Below are 25,297 nucleotides of genomic sequence, written 5' to 3' on the forward strand. Positions count from 1 at the left end.
TTTGAATTTCCTCAGTGATAATTAGCCTTTAATGCTTATACACTTACAGATTTGAAATTGTTAAGAATTTTTGACGAGCAGTTTCATGTAAATTTAAAAACCACATACTGCAGAAATGCTTATTCAGTTCGTAAGTGTGCTAGGGGAAATGCTCAGATCGTCAGTGCTTTGGGAAATCTATTGCATTTATTATTTTGACATATTGGGGGATTTTTTTCTCCTGAGCTATGTTAATTATGGACTTGTGTATTACTAAACTATGTGTTTATCTACTGGAAAACATTTATGTAAATAGTTACATGATTTTAACTTTAAGAAAAACTCCCACCACCAGATTTTAAGAAGTTCGGCATTTGTTGAAAATGAAATTATTTTTCTGTGTGTGTTTTGATTTTCAACCACCCAAATAGAAGGACTTGCCTGTCTAGATAAAAAAAATCACTGTCATAGTGAGCCACTGTTACTGATTGGTATGTGTTGTATCCCTTAGGTTATATAGAACAGAAAAATGGTTATGATTCCTACTATCTTTTAAGTTTGTCGCAGGATCTATTTTACTCCATGGTCTGTTACACCTGTTTACATGACCTATAGCAACACACTCAAGGGGAAAACACCTGACTTACTGCTTTACTTGTCCTGTATTAAATGGTTTATATTTAATCCTCATAGCCATGCAGAAGGCAGGTATTCTCCCCATTTGATTAAAAAGCAACTGGAGGTAGTGCCTGGGTGGCTCGGGGTTAAAGCCTCTGCCTTCGTCTCAGGTAATGATCTCAGGGTCCTGGGATTGAGCCCTGCATCAGGGCTCTCTGCTCAGCGGGGACCCTGCTTCCCTCTCACTGTCTGCCTGCCTCTCTGCCTACTTGTGACTCTGTCTGTCAAATAAATAAATAAACTCTTCAAAAAAAAGTGGAGATCAGCATGGCTTAAACCAGCTTCTTTGAAATTTCGCAGCCAGTATGGACACCAGTTGTACCACTCAACTAGATCTGACTCAAGGTCTGTCCTTTTTATAGTAGACAGTGATTTTTGCAAATCTATTTTGGAGCCTTAAGGCTTCTAAGGAACTTCCTTTGAGATTTCTAAACAAGCAGTGGAGATTTGATTTCTCATTTCTTCTTTCTTTCCCCCTCCTCCCAACAACTGGACAGCCCCACTTGTATTTTATACATTGGACTTCCAAGTGGAGTTTTTGCTTGAAGAATGTTTTATTAAAAAACAACAATAGACTTTGAAAAACAATGTATATCACCACAGAGGACATTTCATATTGTATCTGTAAATGAGAGGTAGCAGGGTTAGATGGGACTAGGTGCTAGAAAGCCTCTCATAGCTCCACAGTTCTATTAAAATATCAAAAACCCTAGGATTGAGATCCCACAATGCTTGGAAGTAATGAGGGAACCCATTGACATGAAATACATGCACCTTACTCCATAACTGGGTGTGGAGCCATCATCATGTTAGCTAGAAATTCTGTGCTAATTTTGAATAAAGTGAGGTGTTCTCTTTTCCTGCATTCGCAGATAGGTAGGTGGAGGAATGCTGAAAGAAATAGAGTTAACAGAAGAGATAGCTGTAATGAAATTCACCTTCATTGTCTTAATAACCAATATTCACAAAACTAAAAAGAGCATCACTGAATAATTGATAAGCATCCTGCTACATATGAACAGAAAAAGTTTAAGTCATACAGAAATTATTCTGTTTAATGTGTCCAGGTACTGAGTGATGCGTATTTGACCATCAGAAAGCATTAAACTTAAAGAATTTTGACTTAAATTAGTTAATGAAATGTTTATGTGTGAAAGTAACTTGGAAACTACCTCATTTTCCAGTGATGCCTTAGAAGCAGAATGGTAAAACTCAACCCATTAAACATTAGTTTTACAGTAGCTGGTTTCAAAGATCCAACTGTTTAAAGTTCAGTAAACAAATCTTTTATTCAGTTTAGGCCCAGTTCCTGTCACATTGTAGGCGTCCAATATATGCTTGTTAAATGAATAAATTAGTACCTAGTTGATTTTTTTATTTTTATTACTATTTTTAGTTTTTACTACAACATAAAAATTAAGTTTGGTAAGATATTAATAAGCACTGACATCTTTTTAACTGTAGTTAAAATACAATTGTGATAGATGGATTATTATTACATATATTGATAGATTACCTTTCACCATAAAAGTTAGGTAGATCTAATTGCTCATTTTTTATGTTTTTCCAAGATTTTTATTGAAGGATGGCCAACTATGGCTATGTGCTCCTCAGGCAAAACAAATATGGAAATGCTTAGCAGAGAATGCAGTTTACCTTTGTGATCGTGAAGCCTGCTTTAAGTGGTATTCCAAGTTGATGGGGGATGAACCAGACTTGGATCCTGATATAAATAAAGACTTCTTTGAAAGTAATGTGCTTCAGCTTGATCCATCCCTATTAACTGAGAATGGAATGAAATGTTTTGAGCGATTCTTCAAAGCTGTGAATTGTCGAGAAGGAAAACTAGTAGCCAAAAGGAGAGCATATATGATGGATGATTTGGAGTTAATAGGATTAGACTATCTTTGGAGGGTAAGTGAAAAGTAGGAACTTGATAAACATTCTTTCTGATGAAATTTTTCAAATAGCGAAAGGGGGGACAATTTTGCATCTAAATTATGTGTGTATGCTGCTCTGATGCTTGTCCCAGAAGGTAGTGATAGTTCATCTTATTGGGTCATTCGTCATTGGGTTTGTTTTTCTTCTCTCCCTTCCCTTCCCCCTCTGTCACTGATGATCCTTTTGTCTTGGCTTAGAATATGTCCTTCTGGGTGTGTTTAGAAATACACTGACCGTACACATTTTTCATGCCTCTCCATGGAAGTTACTGTTCTTCTCTTCATTCATTTAGTGTAGATCCATTCTCCTTCGGTATTAATGTTGTTACACATGCAATGCTAAAACAGAACAGAGGAGAAGACTATTTAGAATGAACTACAAATGTATATTTCATTGGCAGTGTTTCAACTTGGGATGTTTTTAAACACCTGAGGGAGCGAAATACCATGTTTATTTTTTCACCTTTTTAGTCTCAATATATATGTTTTTTAATTGAGATAAAATTGACACATTACATTAGTTTCACGTGCACAACATACTGATTGTTATTTGTATCTGTGTAAAATGATCACCCCATCCATCACCACATGCCATTACAAATTTCTTTTTTCTTGTGATGAAAACTTTGAAGATTAACCGATGACAGCTTCCAAGAATGTAGTATAGTATTATTAACTATAGTCACCATGGTGTGCTTTACATTCTTGGTACTTATTTTATAAACAGAAGTTTGTGTCTTTTAATCACCCTCACCCATTTTGTCCATCCCTGTCTCTGGTAACCACCAGTCTGTTCTCTGTACCTATGAGATCAGTTTTTTAATTTGTTTGGTTTTTAGATAACCACATAAAAATAAATGAAATCATATAGTATTTGTCTTTCCCTAAATTTATTTCGCTTAGCATAGTCCCCTCCGGGCCTGTCCATGTTGTGGCAATATAGTATCAATATATTATTTCTGTCTTCAAAAGTCTGACCTGTTCACAGCAGTTCATATTTTTTTAATATATTTTTCTGCTGACCATGGACCATTTACTGTGTCATTCAGTTATTCAGACTTTTTCATTAAGTACTCCAGAATGTAAAAGTAGTTGGAGGAGAGAGAGCCTGTTGTTTTTTTTTTCTTTGGGTTTTTGTTTTTTCTGCTCATTACCCCTGTGCTTCACAGCCTTCCCTCTTCCTAGGCCTACAGAGGATTCAGCCTTAAAACATTTCCTCAACCCCCTAGAGTTCTGCACATAGTTTGAAGACTACCAGTATAATTAGATGAGTGATAAAGATCTATAGAACTGGAGGGGAGTGTAGTGTAGCTCTTTGTCCTAAAGTGTATTTCATACATATTTTGTTTCTTTTTAAGTAATTTGAATTCCTCCTTCAGTGTCTTACAACTTGGTTCCAAGGTGTCGATTTGCAGGGTTAATACTGGTCAAAGCATATTTTGTTCTTAGTAGTATGTGCCTTCCATTTTTAAATTGCTTTATTCAAAGACTTGAGTTCTATATTTTACTACTTTCTATGGTCTGGTTTGTGTTTTTTTTTTTTTTACTTAATTTTACTTGATTTACTTGAATGTCAAATATAGCCTCAAATTATTACCAAGTAATGCATTGAAAATAACCAAGGGTGTGGTTTGAGTTGAAGTGTCCAGCTAAAATATTTCATGAAAGTTGTTTATATTTGAATCTTTTGAACCTAGGTTGTGATTCAAAGTAATGACGATATTGCCAGCAGAGCTATAGATCTTCTTAAAGAAATATATACAAACCTTGGTCCGAGGCTACAGGTCAATCAGGTGAGGATTGACATTCACTAAAACTTCCACAAATTAGAATTCTGATTAAAGAACTCTTCACTGATAAGAATTTTTTCTTCAGTTCTGAATTAACTAAATTGTTCTGTTTCAACTCCTATTAAAAATACACCTAAAAGGGGAATGCCTGGGTGGCTCAGGCACTTGAGCATCTGACTCTTGATTTCAGGTTAGATCTTGACTTAAGGGTTGTGACTTTTAAAAATAGATCTATCAGGGCATCTGGGTGACTCAGTGGGTTCAAGACTCTGCCTTCGGCTCAGGTCATGATCCCAGGGTCCTGGGATCGAGCCCCACGTTGGGCTTCCTTCTCTCTCTTCCTGCTTCCTTCTCTCTCTCTGCCTGCCTCTCTGCCTACTTGTGATCTCTGCCTATCAAATAAATAAAATCTTTAAAAATATATATATATCTGTCAAAAATATTTAGTCTCCCCATTATACAAAATGCTGTCTAAATTAATCTTGTCTTGATAATTACGTGAGGTGATTATTTTGAGTATAATTTTGGTATGAATTTTAAGTGAATTTCTTCTCTTGGTTCTGCCACCTACTCCAAAGTCCATTTTTAAAATATCTAGTTCATAACTTCTTAACATACATTACTCTAGCTTCCTTTGACAAAACATAGTACGTTTTATTATCAGTATAGACTTTGGTTAAATAACTTGGCTGTCTTTAAATAATTAGTTGTTGCCATCTTTAATTGAATTAATGTTTTTATATGTATTTTTGTTGTTGTTTTTACATTTTAAAGCATCTTTTGACTGTCCTTATTTGTCCCATTATTTGTAGGTGGTAATCCATGAAGACTTCATTCAGTCTTGCTTCGATCGTTTGAAAGCCTCTTATGACACACTCTGTGTTTTGGATGGTGACAAAGACAGTATTAATTGTGCAAGGCAGGAGGCTGTTCGAATGGTTCGTGTATTAACTGTGTTAAGAGAGTACATAAATGAATGTGACAGTGATTATCACGAGGAAAGAACAATTCTACCTATGTCAAGGTTTGTGAATAACTGATCTTCTAATTAACTATTTGGTATTTTCCTAGACCTTTTTTCCCAGGATCTAGTTTTTGTTTGTTTGTTTGTTGTTTTGATAGGTCATTAACTCTAGTTTCCTCTTTGTATTTTTTGTTGTTGCTCTTGCTATGACTTCAATACCTGTTAAGTGTTGCTAAGGGTAATACGGAGTTGAAGTATTTTGATGCCATTTATTTATACAGTTAATTGCATAGTAAGATTGGAGAATAATTGTAAAAACTCTTAAAGTGCTTTTGACAGGTAGCTGATACAGCAGGAAATACTTCAAAATTGTCTACTAACATTTCTTTTAAGGTCTTACCATTGAGTAATTCAAAGAGTATAATTTAGATACGTTTGTAGAATGAATGCAATCAGTATTTTAAAAGAGTTCTCATTGCTAACCATGAAATTATATAAAGTTGCTTTTTTTTTTCTTTTTAATATTTTATTTATTTATTTGACAGAGAGAGACATAGTGAGAAAGGGAACACAAGTGGGAGAGGGAGAAGCAGGCTTCCCGTAGGGCAGGGAGCCCAATGTGGGGCTCGATCCCAGGACCCCGGGATCATGACCTGAGCTGAAGGCAGACGCTTAATGACTGAGCCACCCGGGTGCCCCTAAAGTTGCTTCTTGAATATATTTTTATTCGTTATATCTTCCCTGTGAGAAGATGTTATCAGGGGCGCCTGGGTGGCTCAGTCACTTAAGCATCTGCCTGTGGCTCAGGTCGTGATCTCCAGGTCCTGAGATAAAGCCCCATTTTGAGCTCCCTGCTCAACTGGGAGTCTGCTTCTCCTTTTGGCCCTCTCCCCACCCCCTCCCTCTTGCTCTCTCTTGCTCGCTTACTCACTCTCATCTCAAATAAATAATTTTTTAAAAATATACTATCAATATAAATATTATTTGGATGTGAACTTTGATATTAATAATTTTTCAGAAAAAAATTACAAATTTTTCATATTTAAAAATAGTCATAGTGGGACACCTGGGTGGCTCATTCGGTTAAGCTGCTGTCTTTGGCTCAGGTCATGATCTAAAATAAGTCTCACTTTCCTCATGTATAGGTACAAGAATAACAGTGGAAAATGATTGTTGTATTTTCAAGATCCTAAAAATAACAAGTATCCTTATTAGTTCACTTTTCTCTTGTTAAATAAGAAAATACTCAATATTAAGTTCATAAAAGATAAGAAATTCTGCTGACTAAAATGTTTTTTCCTTTTTCTTTCTTTTTCCCCAGAGCTTTCCGTGGTAAACACCTCTCTTTTATAGTTCGATTTCCAAACCAGGGCAGACAAGTTGATGACTTGGACGTATGGTCTCATACAAATGATACGATCGGTTCAGTAAGACGATATATTCTCAATCGTATTAAAGCCAATGTAGCTCATACAAAAATTGAGCTCTTTGTGGGCGGTGAACTGATTGATCCTGCAGACGACAGAAAATTGATTGGACAATTAAACTTGAAAGATAAATCCGTAAGTATCTATAATTACTAAACTTTTCAAGGTTAAACCTGCGGCACCTGGGTGGTGGTGTGTGCTAAGCTGTCTGCGTTTGGCTCAGGTCATGATCTCAGGGTCCCGAGTTCAAGCCCTCTATCAACTCCCTGCTTCACGAGAAGCCTGCTGGGAAGTCTGCTTCTTCTCCCTCTCACTGATGCTCACCTGCTTTGCTCTCTATCTCTGTCAAATAAATGAATAAAATGTTGGGTTTTTGTTTTTTGTTTGTGTTTGTTTGTTTGGGGTTTTTTGTTTGTTTGTTTGTTTTTAAGATTTTATTTATTTGTTAGAGAGAGCGTGAGCATAGGCAGACAGAGTGGCAGGCAGAGGCAGAGGCAGAGGGAGAGGCAGGCTCCCCGCTGAGCAAGGAGCCCGATGTGGGACTCGATCCCAGGACTCTGGGATCATGACCTGAGCCGAAGGCAGCTGCTTAACCAACTGAGCCACCCAGGCGTCCCAGTTTGTTTGTTTTTTTGAGGAATAAAATTCAAACCTGAGATTATTTTTCATTTCACTACTTAACATTTTATTCAGTAAATGTTAATTGAGCATTTGTTATTTGTGAGGCTCTTTATTAGGTATTTGGATTGTAACAGTAAGACTGGCATTAATACTACTTAAAATACAGTATAACTTTTGTGAAAACAACTATTTGGTTGTTAGGCAGCACCTACAATTGGTATTTCTGGAAGTATTGCCTCTAGTTTGTTTTTTGGTAGGTTACTAACTTCTGTTTCAAATATTTTTTTCTTGTCTTTGATACTAACTTAGTATATTATTTTCAGCTAATTACAGCCAAACTTACACAGATAAGTTCCAATATGCCTTCAAGCCCCGATAGTTCTTCTGATTCCTCAACTGGGTCTCCTGGAAACCATGGTAATCATTACAGTGATGGTCCCAATCCAGAAGTGGAAAGCTGTTTACCTGGGGTGGTGAGTAGATGGTTTGAGCTACTATATGCAAGGCATTAAGAGACTAAAGAAATACAGTTTGAGAACAAAGAATAAAGAAATCGAGTTTGACCTCATATTGGCCACCTGCCCCTCATTCCTCCCACCCAGCCCCCAGTTGAAGTAGAAAATTCATGTATATATTTTAACTCCCCCAGAACTTAAATACTTATAGCTTAGTGTTGACCAGAAGCCTTACTAATAACACAGCCAGTTGATGAACACATATTTTGTATGTTATATGTATACTCATATTTTGACTGTATTATATAGTACATATAATATACTGTATTTTTATAATAAAGCTACAGAAAAGAAAGTGTTAAAACCCTAAGGAAGAGAAAATACATTTATAGTACCCTCTTGTATTTGTGGGAAAAATGTGGTAAATGAATCTGTGAAGTTCAAACTCATGTTGTTGAAGGGCCGGCTATTTATATAACGTTTTTTTTGTTTTTCCTTGAGAAATTTACACTTAATATGGCAAAATATCATATAACTATATAGTTAACCATCAGCTTCAGAATAGATCTGAAAGGTGATCGTATTTTGGTTGAAATTTAAAACATTTCCCTCTAGATACAGTATGGTTAGGTTTATATAAAATGAATCTTTTATGCAGCTGAATTAAAACTCTTTACTATATAAACTTGGAAAAATAGCACTGTATCTTGATTCATACCACAGAAGTGAATCCTTTCTTCACAACTGTTTTTGTAGGATGTGCAGTCTTTTTCAAGTTGTCCTTAACATATCTTGTGCCTAAAGAAACAGTGATTCCTCCCCTCCTTACCCTCTCCTTCCACCCCTCCCCAAAAGAATTTTAATGGCTATGGTAATAACCAGCTACTCCAGTGTCAGAAGAATGGGCTCCCTTAGAACAGTTGGATTAGGAATTTAACTATTAGCAGGCATGACAGCTTTTGGCATATATGGAGTCTAACTTATATGTATGAGAGAAATAATTAAGCAAAATAATAAAAGCTGCCTCACAGAAATTACTGGAGATAGCTTGGGTAGTATATTCGGTCTGTATGATGAAGGCTTTCTACAGGTGGGAGGGATGGGTAAGGGAGGCCATTTTAGAGAGAGTGGCAATGACAGAAGCAGAAGTGTCAAAATTACTTATTTAGCTGTTTTGGCAGGGGGGGCATATAATTTTATAGTTAAGTATGTTGTATATTTTGTATTGTAGATAATGTCACTGCATCCCAGATACATTTCTTTCCTTTGGCAAGTTGCAGACTTAGGCAGCAGCCTAAATATGCCTCCTCTTAGAGATGGAGCAAGAGTACTTATGAAGCTTATGCCACCAGGTAAGTTTTTTATATCTGTAATGTTCATTAAATACATGCTGGACCATATGCCCACTGCCTGATTTTGTATAGCCTAGGAGCCAAGGATGGCTTTTACATTCTTTTTTTTTTTTTTTTTTTTTTTTAAGATTTTATTTATTTGTCAGAGCAAGAGCGAGCACAGGCAGGCAGAGTGGCAGGCAGAGTCAGAGGGAGAAGCAGGCTCCCTGCAGAGCAAGGAGCCTGATGTGGGACTCGATCCCAGGACTCTGGGATCATGACCTGAGCCGAAGGCAGCTGCTTAACCAACTGAGCCACCCAGGCGTCCCTGGCTTTTACATTCTTAAATGGGGAGAGAGGGTGAATCAAGAGAATATTTTGTGCCTCATGAAAATTATATGAATATTTTTTTAAGGTTTTATTTATTTATTTGACAGATCACAAATAGGCAGAGAGAGAGGAAGGGAAGCAGGCTCCCTGCTGAGCAGAGAGCCCGATGTGGGCCTCGATCCCAGAACCCTGGGATCATGACCTGAGCCGAAGGCAGAGGCTTTAACCCGCTGAGCCACCCAGGCACCCCTGAAATTTTTATTTTAGTGTCCTAAACTTATTAGTGTGCAGTCATGCTCATTCATTTACATACTAACTGTGGCTGGTTTTGTTTTAAAATAGCAGAGCTCAGTGGTTGTGGCCGACACCCTATGGCCCGCAAAGCCTTAAATATTTACTGTCTGACTGCTCTCTGCACCGTATTATGGGCCATGTGTTATCTGTGGCACTGTTTTTCTTTTATTCCTTAGAAACAACTACTTCAACGTTCAGCTTTTTTCTCATATGTGTCTATACCATTATATCTGTAAATAAACCTTGTCCGACTGTGTCTTTGTGTATTTTTAGATACCTACTGAGTTTCTATCATGGGATGAAAACTTAAGTCTTATTCTCAAATTCTCCCCATTTTTGCTTGAATTCTTATCTAAAATTGACACTAAAATGTAAATTTACATTTCAAGAGTGTGTGAAAAGTAATTTGCCTGGATTACTGACAACATTTTTTTTACTGCATATAATAATGTCTCCTTTTCATTCCCTTAGTTTTCTGTACACCTAACAGATTCATCCCATGCATCTTCTAATAACTTCTCAAAATAGTTTCCCATTATTATTTGTATTATATAATCTGTCAGATTTCACTGTTTTCTGGAGCTTTTCTTCTTCCTCCTCTCATCTGTTTGTTCTTTGCCTGCTGTACAGCTACTGTTGTAGGACTTCCTTCTTCACCTTTTCCATAGCAGAGTCCCTGTTCTCAGGTTCTTACGTCTTGGGCCTTTCTTGAAATTTTTTCTCCCCTCCTCCCACAGGGATGTCCTCCTTACCCTGCTTGGGCTGTAATACCCTAGTCTAGGCAGCCCTTTCACATAGAGTTTAAACAGCACTAATAAAAATAATTTTGCTTGGGGTGCCTGGGTGGCTCAGTGTGTTAAGCCACTGCCTTCGGCTCAGGTCATGATCTCAGGGTCCTGGGATCGAGTCCCACATCAGCCTCTCTGCTCAGCAGGGAGCCTGCTCTTCCACGCCCCCCGCCTGCCTCTCTGTCTACTTGTGATCTCTCTCTCTGTAAAATAAATAAATAAAATCTTTAAAAAAAAAAAAAAAAAAAAAGGAAAGGAAAGAAAGAGCTTGAACAGCCCACCAGGTAGTTGATTGTGACTGAAGGCTGCCTTAGCAGATAATGAAAAGGCATGAGACCAATAGAAAATGCTGACTTGTTAGTGCTGGGATAACACAGGGAGAAGTGGAGCTCTGAGACAGATGGGCTGCCATTAAATTGGGCCCAGAACAAACACCCGCCAAGAGTCCTAAAAGGCTGGGAGTGCACTTCCTCAAGATGAGCTCTGCATGCAGGTGCTCACTTTTCATTTTCCTAAGAAGTTAAAAGGGCCCCTTGCTGTACAGCTGCCAGGCTAAGGGGTTTTCGTTAGGTTGGTTTTGGTTTTGGTTTTGGTTTTCAAAAGTTGCACTTCTGCTGTACTGGCACCTTCTACATTATACTGACTCTCTTATTTGCCACTTGAATATGAGCTAATTGGGGTTTTAGTAACGTGTAACAACTTAATAGACTTATTTCCCTGAAGGTTATACTGATAGGTGCTTTATTTTCTTCTGGTTCCTACTTGTCTCTTATTTTTGAAGAGTACCTTTTTTCCTGTTAAAAACTTACTTTCGGGGGGGGCATCTGGGTGTTTCAGTGGGTTAAAGCCTCTGCCTTCGGCTCAGGTCATGATCGCAGGGTCCTGGGATCCAGTCCCGCATCGGGCTCTCTGCTCGGCAAGGAGCCTGCTTCCACCTCTCTATCTGCCTGCCTCTCTGCCTGTCAAATAAATAAAAAAAATATTTTAAAAAAAAAAAAAAAACTTATTTCCACGACACCTGAGTGTTGTGTGTCTGCCTCTGGCTCGGGTCATGATCCCTGGGGTCCTGGAATCGAGTTCCACATCAGGCTCCCCGCTCCATGGGCAGCCTTTGCCTGCCACTTACCCTGCTTGTGCTCTCACTTTTTCTCTGTCAAAATAAATAAACTCTTTTAAAAAATAGGTAAAATAAAATTAATTTCTTAAGTAATTTGAAACTTAGAGCAGTACAATCTCATTTACCCTTCCCCAGATTCAATAGTTGTTAATATTTTGCTATACTTGTTACGTCATTCTGTGTAAGATTTTTTTCTGACCTTTGGAGAACAAGTTGTAGATACCCTATCTTTTTATCCCTAAATACCTATTGCTTTATAGGAACAAAGACATTCTCTTCAAATTGCCACAGTATTAATCAAAATCAGAAAATACAGCATTGGGCACCTGGGTGGCTCATTTGGTTAGGCAACTGCCTTCAGCTCGGGTCATGATCCCCAGAGACCTGAGATGGAGTCCCACATTGGGCTTCCAGCTCCGTAGGCAGTCTGCTTCTCCCTCTGACCTCCCCTCTCATGCTCTCTCTCAAATAAATAATTAAATTTTTTAAAAAAAGAATATAGCATTGATAAATTAATTTATAGACGTTATACATAATTACTAATTTTCCCCATAATAAACCTTAAAACAACGTTTTCTGGTTGAGAATCCCATTCAGCTTCTTATATTGAATGATTCATGTGGTGTCTTTAATCTGGAACAGTTCCTCAGTGTTTCACTGTTACAAGTTTGATGGTTTTGAAAAGCACAGATCAGTTGTGGTGTGAATGTGTCTCCTTGGGTTTTGTCTGTTCCTGATGTTACATACAGATTGTACATTTCTCTCGGAATACCACTTACATGTTGCTCTTTCTCGGCATTATACCAGGAGGCATACGTCCATTTGTCCTTCATTGGCGACATTATCCCAGATCACTTAATTGATGTCTGCAGGTTTCTCCTTTGTAAAGTTACTTTTCCTTTTTTGGAGAGATGTTTTGAGACTCTAACTCTTTTCTCATCAGACTTTTACTTACTGGTTTAACCATTCCTTGTGATTATTGTTTGAATCAGTTTTTCCTCTAATGGTTGCAAAGTGGTGATTTTACTTAACTTGATCATTCTTTCTACATTTACTGGTTGGCAACCTTATTTGTGATGTGTTTTATATATATATAGCCCAAGATGTTTAAAGTTCATCTAGTACTTTAATCCTAGCCCTGGAATCAGCCATTACTCCTCTCTGTGAGAGAGGGTATTTAGAAACCAGAAACTTAGTACTACTGGGGTGTCTTGTTTCCAGGCCTTTTCATCAAACTGAGGAAGTAATACACATTTATATATATATTTTTTTAAGATTTTATTTATTTAAGAGAGAGCAGGATCAGGGGAGAGGGAGAAGCAGACTCCCTGCTGAGCAGGGACCCTCATAGAAGGTTTAATCCCAGGACCCTGGGATCATGACCTGAGTCAGAAGCCCAACCGACTAAGCCACCCAGGTGTCCCTACTTAGAATATTTTTAAATCCAGCAAGACATTCTCAGATACAGCCTATGAATAGGTTTATTTTTAGAGACTAATTTGGTTTATATGTTAGAAGTCTTGGACCTTAATGGTTCGTTCTGCTTGCAGGACTTTTTTTCCTGATGAAATAAATAATTTTGAAGATTTAGCTGCTAGAATCCTCAGTGTTAAAAAAAAAAATACTGGGAAAAAACCTAAATGCCCAATAATAGAGATTATACTCATAAAATGACATAATGTTATTTTAATCACAAAAATAATACAGGGGATGAATATGTAATGACCTGAGAAGCTATTCACAAATGTTTGATTATAAGAAATTTATATTTTATTTAGTTACATTATGTGTCACTATCCCTTCAGAATAGGGAAAAACAGTAGTTTTAATATAAACTGAAGATTTTTTTTTAAGATGTTTTCATTTTGTTTTTAAGTAATCTCTATACTCAGCGTTGCTGCTCGAACTAATAATCCTAAGGTGAAGAGCCATATGCTCCACTGAGTCAGCCAGACAGCCCACAAACTGAAGATTTTTTGATAAGATAGTTCTAGGCTATTTCCAGGCCTATAAAATTAGCTTGCCATATGGCAATTACAGTAATTTTCAGTTACCTTTATTCTTCAAAAAAAAAAAAAAAGCTTTTAATTTTTTCTAAAGCCATCTTATTTATCAAGTGGTATTTTAATCATAGCGTATTTACCTTGGAAATAATTTGATGGTAATAATGTACTTTCTAAAGTTGATTGACTATTCTTAAGTTCGAATGTTTGGTAACACTGAATTGTATCATGTGGTTTTCAAAATACTTATTTTCACTGTGATTTAAAAGGAAGGTGGGGATGCCTGGGTGATTCAGTCAGTTAAGCTTCCGGCTCTTGGTTTTGACTCCGGTCATGAGATTGAGTTCCTGAGTTCCACATGGGGCTCTACATTCAGCGTGGTGTCTGCTTGAGATTCTCCTTCTACCTCCCCCTCTCCATATAAATAAAATCTTTAAAGAAAGAAACTGGGTGGGGCACCTGGGTGGCTCAGTGGGATAAAGCCTCTGCCTTCAGCTCAGATCATGATCCCAGGATCCTGGGATCTAGCCCCACATCGGTCTCTGCTCAGCAGGGAGCCTGCGTCCTCGTCTGTCTCTGCCTGCCTCTGCCTGCCTCTGCCTGCTTGTGATCTCTCTGTCAAATAAATAAAAATCTTTTTTTAAAAGAAAAAGAATGAAACTGGTGTTTTAATACTGTGGGGGAGGATAAAAAGAAAAAAACCCTGTGCTTGAGGTAAACATTAATGACTGTAGGTTTCTCCTATTCAGAACTAGAGTGTTCCTATGAAAACTTTTGTAAGCCAAAATGGTGTAAAACCTTTAAAGAAGCAGTTAACACTGGTTTATATGGAAATTTTTTTAGAGTGTTCCCACAGCCAGAGAGTAACCTCTTAGGCTTTTCTGATACCTTAGGACACATCTTATTCTAATGGATGCACAAAATAAGAAAAAGCACAGAAGCTCACAGAGGCAGCCCAAAGCTCTGGTGGCTTGATGCTGAATGTCACTCCCAGGGAAGGAGCTTTGCGGGTCCACTTTATCTGCTTGGGGGTGCACACTGCCTCTTGAACAACTTTCTGCAAAACAAACACTGGATGCTATTTTTGCTTTTTGCCTCTTTTCATAAAAGCAAGAATCCTCTTTGGATTTCTTGTGGCTAATGGAAAACAGGTGCTATTATAGGTCTTTCATAACGGTGAAGTGGTGTTAGGCGAGGTGCCTGTATTCTTTTTTTTTTTTTCTTTCTGTGTCTTTCCTTTTAGAGTTTAGTTTCTAAGGTACCACTAAGCTCCTTTCAATAAAATAGAGCAGTTAATGGGTAGTGTCATGAGGGTGAACAATAGAGAAGTTGGAAGGAAGAACTTGTAATTTTTTATCTTTGTTATCTCGATAAGGATGATTTCCTTTTGAAGTATACTGTATTTTTTAGGTTTACAGTGGTCGTGGAGGCATGTTGATTTGAGGTCTCTGACTGGGTGAAGACTGCCTTCCTTCATGTTTGGGTTGACTGATAAGAAAGTCCTAGTTCATAGTGATTTTTTTTTTTTTTTTAATCTAGATCCAGCTATTTCTTGTGAGGCATGAGCCTATAAGTCAAATGAATTGATAGTTATGCCGTACTGAAGTAATCTTCAGAATACCAAAAGTGAAATTCTATTAATGCATAGATTATGTTGTGTTTTAGACTGTGTCTCTTGTTTTCTTACAGATAGCACAACAATAGAAAAGTTAAGAGCTATTTGTTTAGATCACGCCAAACTTGGAGAAAGCAGCCTTAGTCCATCTCTTGACTCGCTTTTCTTTGGTCCTTCAGCCTCACAAGTGCTATACCTAACAGAGGTTAGTTTTTTCTCTTTTGAATGTATTTCATGTTCTTTGAACTTGACCTTTTTATGTGGTAATCTGAAGAACATGGATAACACTTAAAATGAAATATTTTTTAAATGGTCAAGAATTTCTTAGCAATGATGATAGGGAAAATGGAAGTTATCTTTTTAAACCCTTTTAATACAGTCCTTTTCTTCTTCCAGGTAGTCTATGCCTTGTTAATGCCTGCTGGTGCACCTCTGGCTGATGACTCCTCTGATTTTCAATTTCACTTCTTGAAAAGTGGTGGCCTGCCCCTCGTCCTGAGCATGCTAACCAGAAATAACTTCCTACCAAATGCAGATATGGAAACTCGAAGGGGTGCTTACCTCAATGCTCTTAAAATAGCCAAACTGTTGCTAACTGCCATTGGCTATGGCCACGTTCGAGCTGTGGCAGAAGCTTGTCAGCCAGGTGTAGAAGGCGTGAATCCCATGACATCGGTAATACACTTTTTAAAAATGTCTTACTTATAGTAATAAATGGTAATTTTTTAAAGTTTGAGTTCAGAGTTGATTCAGAATGTTTCGAGTTCCTTTCCAGTGGTATCTTATTTTAGAGGTTTCTGTCTCTTAAATTTGTATGAAAAGTGAAAATGCTTTTTACTGGCTATACTCTTAATTTAAGAGGACAGTTCCTCCCTACACCTTTAAACCTGTTTGGCTTTCAATTACTTAAATCTGATAAAAACTCTGTATGCATCTCTTACTAACTTGTACCTGGAAGATACATGAAAATACAGGTGGTAATAAGAAAGTTGTAATTGACTTAGCCTGTTGCCACTCTCTTCCCACCTTGATAGGCTTAACCTCCACTTCTGAGCTTATTCCAGCTCTGGACTCTGTCTTTGCCTTGGTGGCATCCTTGATCCATCTCACCAAAAGTTCTCAAGACATGCCATAATTCAGTGTCTACTTATGAGCGGTCCAAGTATGCACTTAATTCTGACTAAAATTTGAGGTCTTCTATATTCATCACAAGTGATGGTTTACTAAGTTTACGGATAGAAGAGAAGAGCTCTAGGAATTCTATTTTTTTTTTTTTTAAATAGCTTAGGGCTTAATCTGGAAATTGGAATGTTGATTAGATATGTGATGTTACATTAAATATGTGATACGGAATAATACCACATATATTGTCATAATAGCAAATGTCAGTAGCTGTGACTAAAATTCCTTAACGTTTCTCCCTTTCAAAGAGGAAAATGATGAGCAGGGGAAATGGGAACAGGGTCTGCCCAGAAGCACACATGTAAGAGGTGTGGAGTAATTTATTGAGTCTTTAGGTAGGGGTTGGAGTCATCACTTCAGTTTATCACTTATGTCCACAAGTTATACTGTGCCCACATGTAGGGACACAAGTTGAATTAATCTAGAATGGGTATTTGCGAGGGACGTGTAGCACCTTGTTACATAAGAAAAAGTGGAGGCCCACATTGTTGGCAATACGGACTGCTTTTTGTTTTAAGTCACTGTAGTTCTACCATGTGTATATACGGAAGGGAGGTCATTTGGAGGGAGTGGCGATGGGTGGGGGGCATATGGTTGGGTCTGGTTCTGTACAAATTACTTACTTCGAGCAAAATGGTTGTTTTTTCAGGTCAACCAAGTTACTCATGATCAAGCTGTGGTGCTACAAAGTGCCCTTCAGAGCATTCCTAATCCATCATCTGAATGCATGCTTAGAAATGTATCCATTCGTCTTGCTCAGCAAATATCTGATGAGGTTAGTATTAAACTTTCTAAGCTGTGAAATCCTGCCATGTCTATTTCTATGTTTGACCCTCTGTTTGATTAAGAAATAACCCTTATCACAGCTCAGGGCTGAATTTTCCTAGGTCTACTCACTCTAATAACTGTCTCAGTCTAGAGTTCCCTTAACACGAATTTTGCCTGATACTAATGTTAGTACTTTCCGGTTTGAATCCTCTATGTACAATAAACAACATTCTCTGAATATATATAATTCAGTCTTCACAAATGCAGGTATGTGTGAAACCACCATCATAATCAAGACACAGAACATTTCCATCATTCTGTATGTCCCTTTGCAGTCCCTTCCCTCTACTCCAGGTAACCAGTGATCTTTTGCCACTGTAGAATAGTTTTCATTTTCTAGAATTGTATACAGATGGAATTCTACCGTGTGTGTTCCTATATGTCTAGTTCCTCCCACTCTGAATAATGATGTTGAGAATTATCTGTTTTGTAAACCATTAGGCCATTATTTTTTGCTGCCGAGTAGTATCCTATTGTGAATACTCCACATTGTACACTTGACAAAGGACTTCTTTTGACTGTGAATGAAGCTGCTGTGACTTCTGTACAAGTGTTTGTGTGGACTTGGTTTTCATTTTTATGGGTAAAAAAATGAGTAGAATGGTGGTAGGATCATCTTTGTAGTCTTTTTAAGATGCTTCTGAAAGTAATACAGGGCCAGATAATAACTTGGAGAGCATGCTTTGTGGTATTGCTGTTAAATGAAAAAGAAAAAAAAAAGACAAAAGCAGTTTTTTTACAAGGAGAAACATTTTTTCTTTTCCATTTATTATTTTACTTTAATACGCTATCAAATCATTTTTATTGTGCATTGTCTTGCAGGCTTCAAGATATATGCCTGATATCTGTGTAATTAGAGCTATTCAGAAAATCATCTGGGCATCAGGATGTGGGGCATTACAGCTAGTATTTAGCCCAAATGAAGAAATCACTAAAATTTATGAGAAGGTAAGAGTTACCTCAAAAATATTTTCCTTTTAAATTAATGTTAATTGTGTGTGAGGCTGAATCATTACATCTGCTATCTTTACCAAATACTAAATACTATTATTTAGTATTGCATCTTCATGGCTGACAATTAAATGGTAGCTATAGGTAAGATGAGAATACAGTAAAATTTTACTTTTGAAATAAAGTACTTCAGAATCCTGCCATAAAGCTGCTTTTTAAAATATGAAACGATGTTTTTCTACTTCTCACTAGACTCAGATATGATCTCCTATTGAATTTTCTTTTTCCTATTGTCTCCATTTTTCTTCTTTCATTATCTTTCTGTCATATGTAAATTTTAGTTTAGTTAACTGTCAGCTGTGGTGTCCTGACATTTTAAATAATTTTGTCTGTGAAAGCAGTCAAAGGAGGGGCACCTGGGTGGCTCAGTGGGTTAAAGCCTCTGCCTTCTGCTCAGGTCATGATCTCGGGGTCCTGGGATCGAGCCCTACCTCAGATTCTGCTCAGCGGAGAACCTGCTTCCTTCTCTCTCTCTTTCTCTCTCTCTGCCTGCCTTTCTGCCTACTTGTGATCTTTGTCAAATAAATAAATAAAATCTTTAAAAAAATAAAGCAGTCAAAGGTAGAAAGTGTCAGCCAGTTAGGTATCATCTCTGACCTTCCCTTAGATGAAGGAAATTATTTACAGAAGTGAGGCTGTGTTTCACTCCTTCTTTTCTTATTATATGTACTTACCCCTCATAATCACTACTGAATATTTAGAAGAGGAAATTAAATTTATAGGAACTTTTGAGCTTGGTAGACCTTCCATTTTATGGCCAACATAACCCTGTTTTTCCTTGGATACGTTTTAGAATCTGGTAGCATCTGTCTGGTGCATTCAACTAAGTCTTTTTGTTTGTTTTAAAATTTTATTTATTAGAGAGCATGAGTTGGGGGAGGGGTAGAGGGAGCGGGAGAAGCAGGCTCCCCACCAAGCACAGAGCCTGATAGGGAGCTTAATCCCAGGAGCCGAAAATCTTGACCTGAGCTGAAATCAGACACTTAACTGACTGAGCCACCCAGGTGCCCCATTCAGCTAGTATTTGAATGCTTGTTCTTTTTTAGGCATGTATTGTAGTCATCACTTTTTTATAGAATCGGATTAAAATTTACTAGCTACCTATCCAAGCATATTTTAGGTTGTAAAACCTTCCTGAACAATTGTCTAAGAAATTTTCTTTAGAATACAGTGGCACTATAGTTACACTACCTTGTGGAACTAGTCATAAGTTCCTAACTCTGCAGTGCTAGAATGTGCCGTAAGAAAGGAGTGATTGTTCGTTTCAGAAAGAAGATCCCTAGGAGCCTGAAGGACAGAGTAACAAGTGATATTCTCAGTGTGTTCCTTCATCGTTCCTTGGGATATAGCAGAATACTGGAATTAGACATCACTATTCATTTCCATACTATCTCTGTACTATAATCATTTCCATACTATTCTTAAATGGGTCTCAAGTTGCAGGTAGAGAGGCTGAGGCCAGATGGTTTAAGTGAGTCTTTGAGTTTTAAGCACTAACTGAAGTTGTGTGAGATTTTTCTTAAATGCAACTCTAGGTAACTTGCCTCTGACCATAATTTTACAGACCAACGCAGGCAATGAGCCAGACTTGGAAGATGAACAGGTTTGCTGTGAGGCATTAGAAGTGATGACGTTGTGTTTTGCCTTGATTCCGACAGCCTTGGATGCTCTTAGTAAAGAAAAGGCTTGGCAGACATTCATTATTGACTTACTATTGCACTGTCACAGCAAGTAAGTATCTTTATAATTGTAAGAAACTTCATCTTTTGTTACACAGAAATAAATTTATGCTGGGAGAATTTGTCCCAGAAATCAAGTGTTTTTTGTCTCTATAGCATGATAGTGTTTAAGAAAAAATTTTTAACCACATTTTGCATAGACCTAACTTTGGTTTTAGTCTCTGCAGAATGGCAACATCAAATCTCAAAGTAAAATTAATTTTTTCCCTAATTTCAGAACTTAGTTTTACTCAAGAGATAAATATTTTAGCCCATTTAAAAATTTGGTTGGTAAGATTTCACTTAAACAGGACATTCGCCTCCTGTCTTGGATATGTAGATGCCAGGTTTTTTGGTTTGTTTGCTTCAAGAGAAATTGTTAATTCAGTATGAAATTCACATGTCAGGGTTCTGGTAAGAACTTTTGCATTTTATAATGAGACCAAAGAGCAAATAAAGCCCTTGTTTTCAATTGAAGATCATTTAATCAATGGTATAAGCTTTGTTTTGGACTTCTTTTTGTGCAAGTCGATCAGATTTGTAGAAAATGTTGGTTTCCATCCTCATGTCATTCTAATCCTGACCTTCATGGGCTAACTCTTTAAACTGGAGCTGTAATTAGTGTCACTGTTAAATTTAATTAATCTGTCTTCCATATATCATGTGAAAAGAAAGAAGATGTTCACTTTGGTTATTTTTTCAGATGCCACTCATTCATCAGTGACAGAAATCACTGATGAAATTAATGTAACGTCAAAATAAAGTTTGCTGAAATAAAACCTAGTGATAAAGCCTTTTTTTAAAAAAAGTACATTGATGGAATAGATATATTTTGCTCATTCCAGAGGATGCTGTAAAGTGACGTAGTGGGAAGGTCTACTATTTTAGAAGTTCCTTTGTCATGTCCTTGAAATTCAGAAAGCCCTTTGACAGGATTCCCCGCCCCCAGTAAGGTTGTGCTTATTACCTCCTTGAAAAGACGTGATCATCATGAGATAACCCAGTATGTGAAGAAAAATTAACAGGTTGAGTGAGTCTGGTTCTATTTGATAACAAGTCAGAGGGAAGGAGGAGGGAAAAGATGATTATCTGAAGAGTTTTAGTGAAGTCAAACCCAGAGGTAGCAAATGTTTTTTTCTATATTGATTCCCAAATCTTAAGTTAGGAACTTACTTCACTTTCTTGGCTGCACTTGGTTTTACGGGTTTTCTGCCCTCTAAAGACCTTTATGAACATTCCCCCCTTAGAGGAAATTAGACCCAGTTCCCTCCTCCTTCCCCTGAAACTTCACACAATGAAGTAAAGTTCTGTAGACAGTACTTTATCTCAGTATGCCTCTGTTCCCTTATAGTCAACAACAGATAGGGTCTTCTAAGAGCAAGATCTTTTTGAGCTTCAGGTATCTGATTTTCTTCTCTCGGACTGGCCCTCACCTTGCCCTGCAGGTTCAAAGGCCCTTATTTCCAATGTGTAAGAATTTGACAGCAAACCTGACTTGAACATAATTTGTTGGCATTACCTTTCTGAAATCTGAATCCCTAAACACATCCAGCCCCAACAGTTTCAAGTGCAGGATTGTGGTCCTGCGTACATGAGGCTGCCCCTTAGGTAGAGTTTATACTTGCATAATATTACTAACCTATGTACAGTGCATATCCCGTGTTTGCTTTCTCCCTTAATTCTGTAGCAACTCACTAGACTGCTGCTGGCTGAACTAAGGCTAAAGTTACAGGACAGTGTCCTGCCTCTTGAGTTCTGACTTTCTGCCACATGATTATACTCTGTGTAATTATACTTCATGAGCAAATTAATGCGAGTCTTTACCATGTGCTTGACAAAGTCCAAAGTCAAATAAGATAGTTCTTGCACTCAAGGAGCTTGGAGAGAGAAATCCGTGTCACAGGAGGCAAAGTACTCTAGGAATTAGAAGAGGAATAAGTTACTTTTCTACCCAGAAAGAGCAGAAGTGAAGGTACTTTGCCGAATGTAACATGAGCTCAGGTTCGGGTAAGATTTATATGTGCATACAAATGGAAGGTAGGCATTGGCGATGCTTCCCCTCAACCTCAGTCCCCATTATGGTATTTTTACTTCTGTGTTGTTGGACTCCGTTCTTCCTCCTCCATACTGCTTCTACCCTCGTCTAAACAGCCAGCATCCATTGCCCAGACAACTGCAATATCCTTAATCTTCCCACCCCAGTGCTTCACCGCTAAGGTATTTTATTCTCATCCTGTGACCACACTGCAGACAGCATGATCTTTGCCAAGCATGACCCCATTGTTTTCCTGGTATCAGATCTTTCCATGCCTTCTCATTGCCTTTGAGTTAAGTCTAAACATTTAAATTTGGTTTATAAACAATTCGACCCTTGCTGCTGCTTACAAGTTTCAACTTCAGTGCCACGTTTTCTGTTAACGTTTTCTGAAAAGTCTCCCAGACCTTTGTTTAGGTGAGGTCTGTTTCCATATCGTATCACTAAACTTGTTATAATCACTAAGAGTTTGATCGAAATTCCTTTAGGTGGCTATGGTTTTTTTCCAGCCCCTCTAGCACCTTTTGCCTTATACTCTACCTGTTTATTCAACTCCTTTATGTTACCTGACATTGATGAAGACATTTGAGTTTGCCACCCCGGCATAGTGCTTTCAGAGAAAAGCTGAGTAGTCTGGTTTGATGTGTGAAAGAGGAGTACAGGATAATACTGTAAAGGAGATTAGTGGGAGTCAGTTTGCAGAAGGCCTTTGATGCTGAGACCTAAGTACTCAATTTTAATATGGTAGGCAGTCTTGTTAAATAATTTAGCGAGTACCTATTATGTATCAGCAGGCACTATCCCAGCTACTAGGGATATAGCAGTAAACAAAACAGAATATCAGCCTTCTTGGAGTCTACAAACTAAAGGAGATGGGAGTATGAAGGAGCAAACATGTGGGGAAATATACAGTATGTTAGTGATAAATGCTATAGAGAGAAATGAAGGTGATAAGGAATAGTGGGGAGTCAGTAGAGTTTGGTTTTGACCTTTAAACAAACCTCTGAAAGAGGAAGGTAGTAATCCATGTAGATAATGGAGGAAGCAGGTTTTCAGCAGAAGGAACAACAGATGTAAATGTCCTGAGGCATGAACGTGCCTGATGTCTTAACAGCAAGGAGACGAATGTGGCTGGAGCAGTGAGTGAAGGATAGGCAGCTGTAGGAGATGAGGTCAGAAAGTTAACAGGCAGCCTGCTTGGATTTTATGGATCATTCTAACAACATGGATTGTTTTTTTTTACCGGGAGATGGGCATCCCATTGTAGGGTTTTGAGCAGAGGAATGGTGTGCTCTGAGTTACATTGTGAGTTTATTCTGGTGGTTTTGTTGAGAATAAGTTCTAAAGTGTCAGGAAAAACTGTTAATCCAAACAAAAGATGACAGTGGCTGGAAGTATGGTAGTATTTGAAGTGGTAAGAAGTGAGATTTTGAGTATGTCATAAAGATACTGGCCACACGATTTGTTGATGATAGGCACGTGTTTCTTTGAAAAGCATTACAGAAATCGACATGTATGAGAGAGATTTCATCAGAATATCACAAATACTAACTTTTTATAGATCCCTACTTTATTTGAGCTGCATACCTGAGTTTTAAAAAAAATGAACTAGGACAATGTGAATGACATATACCTATGAAAATCTAATTAAAGTTACAGACTTTCTCCCCAAAAAACTCCTGACTTCAGGTACTCCTGACTTCAGTTTACTTGGGTTCCATCAGATTTTACCCACCGGCTTCTAAAGTCCTGGTTTATAAGACCATGTACGGGTTTCCAGAAAACTACACAAAATGTAGTCTGTCAAGTCCTTTACACTGAGCTATAAATTTGGTTCTAAGCTCTCTGTCAATAGCAGAAAGACAGAAGCATGGTAGTTTCCCATGAAATGTAGTTTGCAATGACCGTAAGATACACAGGTGCTTACCAGGTACTTATTAAGCATCTCCCCATATGTCAGGCATTGTTCCAGGTGTCAGAAACCCTGGCGTCACCAAGGCCCTGCCCTGAAAGAGTTTACTTTCTAATGGAGTCGTAGATCACTGTTTATGAATAAACAGCATCTGTGCATGTGGTAACAGAATTGATTGTTAGCACCTGTTATATGTGGGTCACTATTCTAGGTTCTTGAGGCACAGCAGTAAATGGGTGATCTTTCTACCCTCTTGGACATTTGCTGTGGTCACATGTGTATAGTATATAATTTTTTTTTTTTTAAGGATTCATAGTCATCAGGTAAATTTCTCACTACTGGACCAGAGACAAGGTCATCATAGAATATTGTATAATACAGTGGTTTTCGATCTTTAGTGCACATTCAAGTCACCTGAAGGATTCATTAAAACACAGGTTGCTGGGTAGCACCCCCAGTATTTCTAATTCAGCAGGTCCAGAATGGGGCCTGATAATTTGCATTTTTAACAAGTTCCCAAACGATGCTAATGCTGCTGATCGGGGGACCATGCTTTGGGAGCCGCTAGAATAATAAAAGGGACATTGCAGCATTATCCTTCCTATAATTGCAACAGAATTCCTACAGAGTTGTGTGCCCCAAAGTGCAATGAGTGAAAATTCTGTGGACGGCCCAAAAGATATGTAAGGCTTACTGTAAGCCATCTTGTATTCAAAAGAGCATTTCCAGCCTGTTCTAAGAAAGGGATGTTACAGGGTATCCCTCAAACTCTTCTAGGACAATTTGAGGTTCCTGCCGTACAGCAATATTCATGTGTTCTGCGTTGTGGGCTTCAGAGGGCGTTAACCTTGTATCCTTGTGTTTTTACTTTTAATTCACCTTTATTCCACCCCATCCCTCCCTCCAAAGACAGGCCAGTTTTGGAATCTTTTGGGGTTTTTTGTTTGTTTGTTTGTTTTCTTTTTCTTTTTCTTTCTTTCCTTTTTTTTTTTTTTTAACTTCGTGCAAATAATGTGTTAAATGTGAAATGCTTTTATTTCAGAACTGTTCGCCAGGTTGCACAAGAGCAGTTCTTTTTGATGTGCACCAGATGTTGCATGGGACACAGGCCTCTACTTTTCTTCATTACTCTGCTCTTCACCGTGTTGGGGGTGAGACATTTTTTAATATGTTTCTTAGAGTGATGAATTCTTTAAACAAGACATTCAGGAATTTATGGTTTTAGCTTATATTCAAGTTAGAACAGCCTGTATTTATTAAGTAAATATTCTTAACTTCC

The 25,297-nt window shown here is 37.8% G+C and overlaps 1 protein-coding gene across 1 annotated transcript in view; it reads left to right on the forward strand.

Moving 5' to 3' along the window:
• The window catches only part of USP9X (ubiquitin specific peptidase 9 X-linked), a 97,550-nt gene that overhangs the window by 37,755 nt on the left and 34,498 nt on the right, over positions 1-25,297 (forward strand). Inside the window, exons 15-26 of the mRNA XM_032329516.1 lie at positions 2,229-2,571; positions 4,295-4,390; positions 5,200-5,411; positions 6,673-6,913; positions 7,723-7,872; positions 9,086-9,206; positions 15,407-15,537; positions 15,729-16,007; positions 17,164-17,289; positions 18,165-18,290; positions 19,918-20,084; positions 25,061-25,169. Of these exons, the coding sequence (XP_032185407.1) occupies positions 2,229-2,571; positions 4,295-4,390; positions 5,200-5,411; positions 6,673-6,913; positions 7,723-7,872; positions 9,086-9,206; positions 15,407-15,537; positions 15,729-16,007; positions 17,164-17,289; positions 18,165-18,290; positions 19,918-20,084; positions 25,061-25,169 (2,101 nt within the window). The remainder of the gene's footprint in view (positions 1-2,228; positions 2,572-4,294; positions 4,391-5,199; positions 5,412-6,672; positions 6,914-7,722; positions 7,873-9,085; positions 9,207-15,406; positions 15,538-15,728; positions 16,008-17,163; positions 17,290-18,164; positions 18,291-19,917; positions 20,085-25,060; positions 25,170-25,297) is intronic.

This window comes from Mustela erminea, chromosome X, assembly GCF_009829155.1.
Source record: "Mustela erminea isolate mMusErm1 chromosome X, mMusErm1.Pri, whole genome shotgun sequence".
NCBI lineage: Eukaryota > Metazoa > Chordata > Mammalia > Carnivora > Mustelidae > Mustela > Mustela erminea.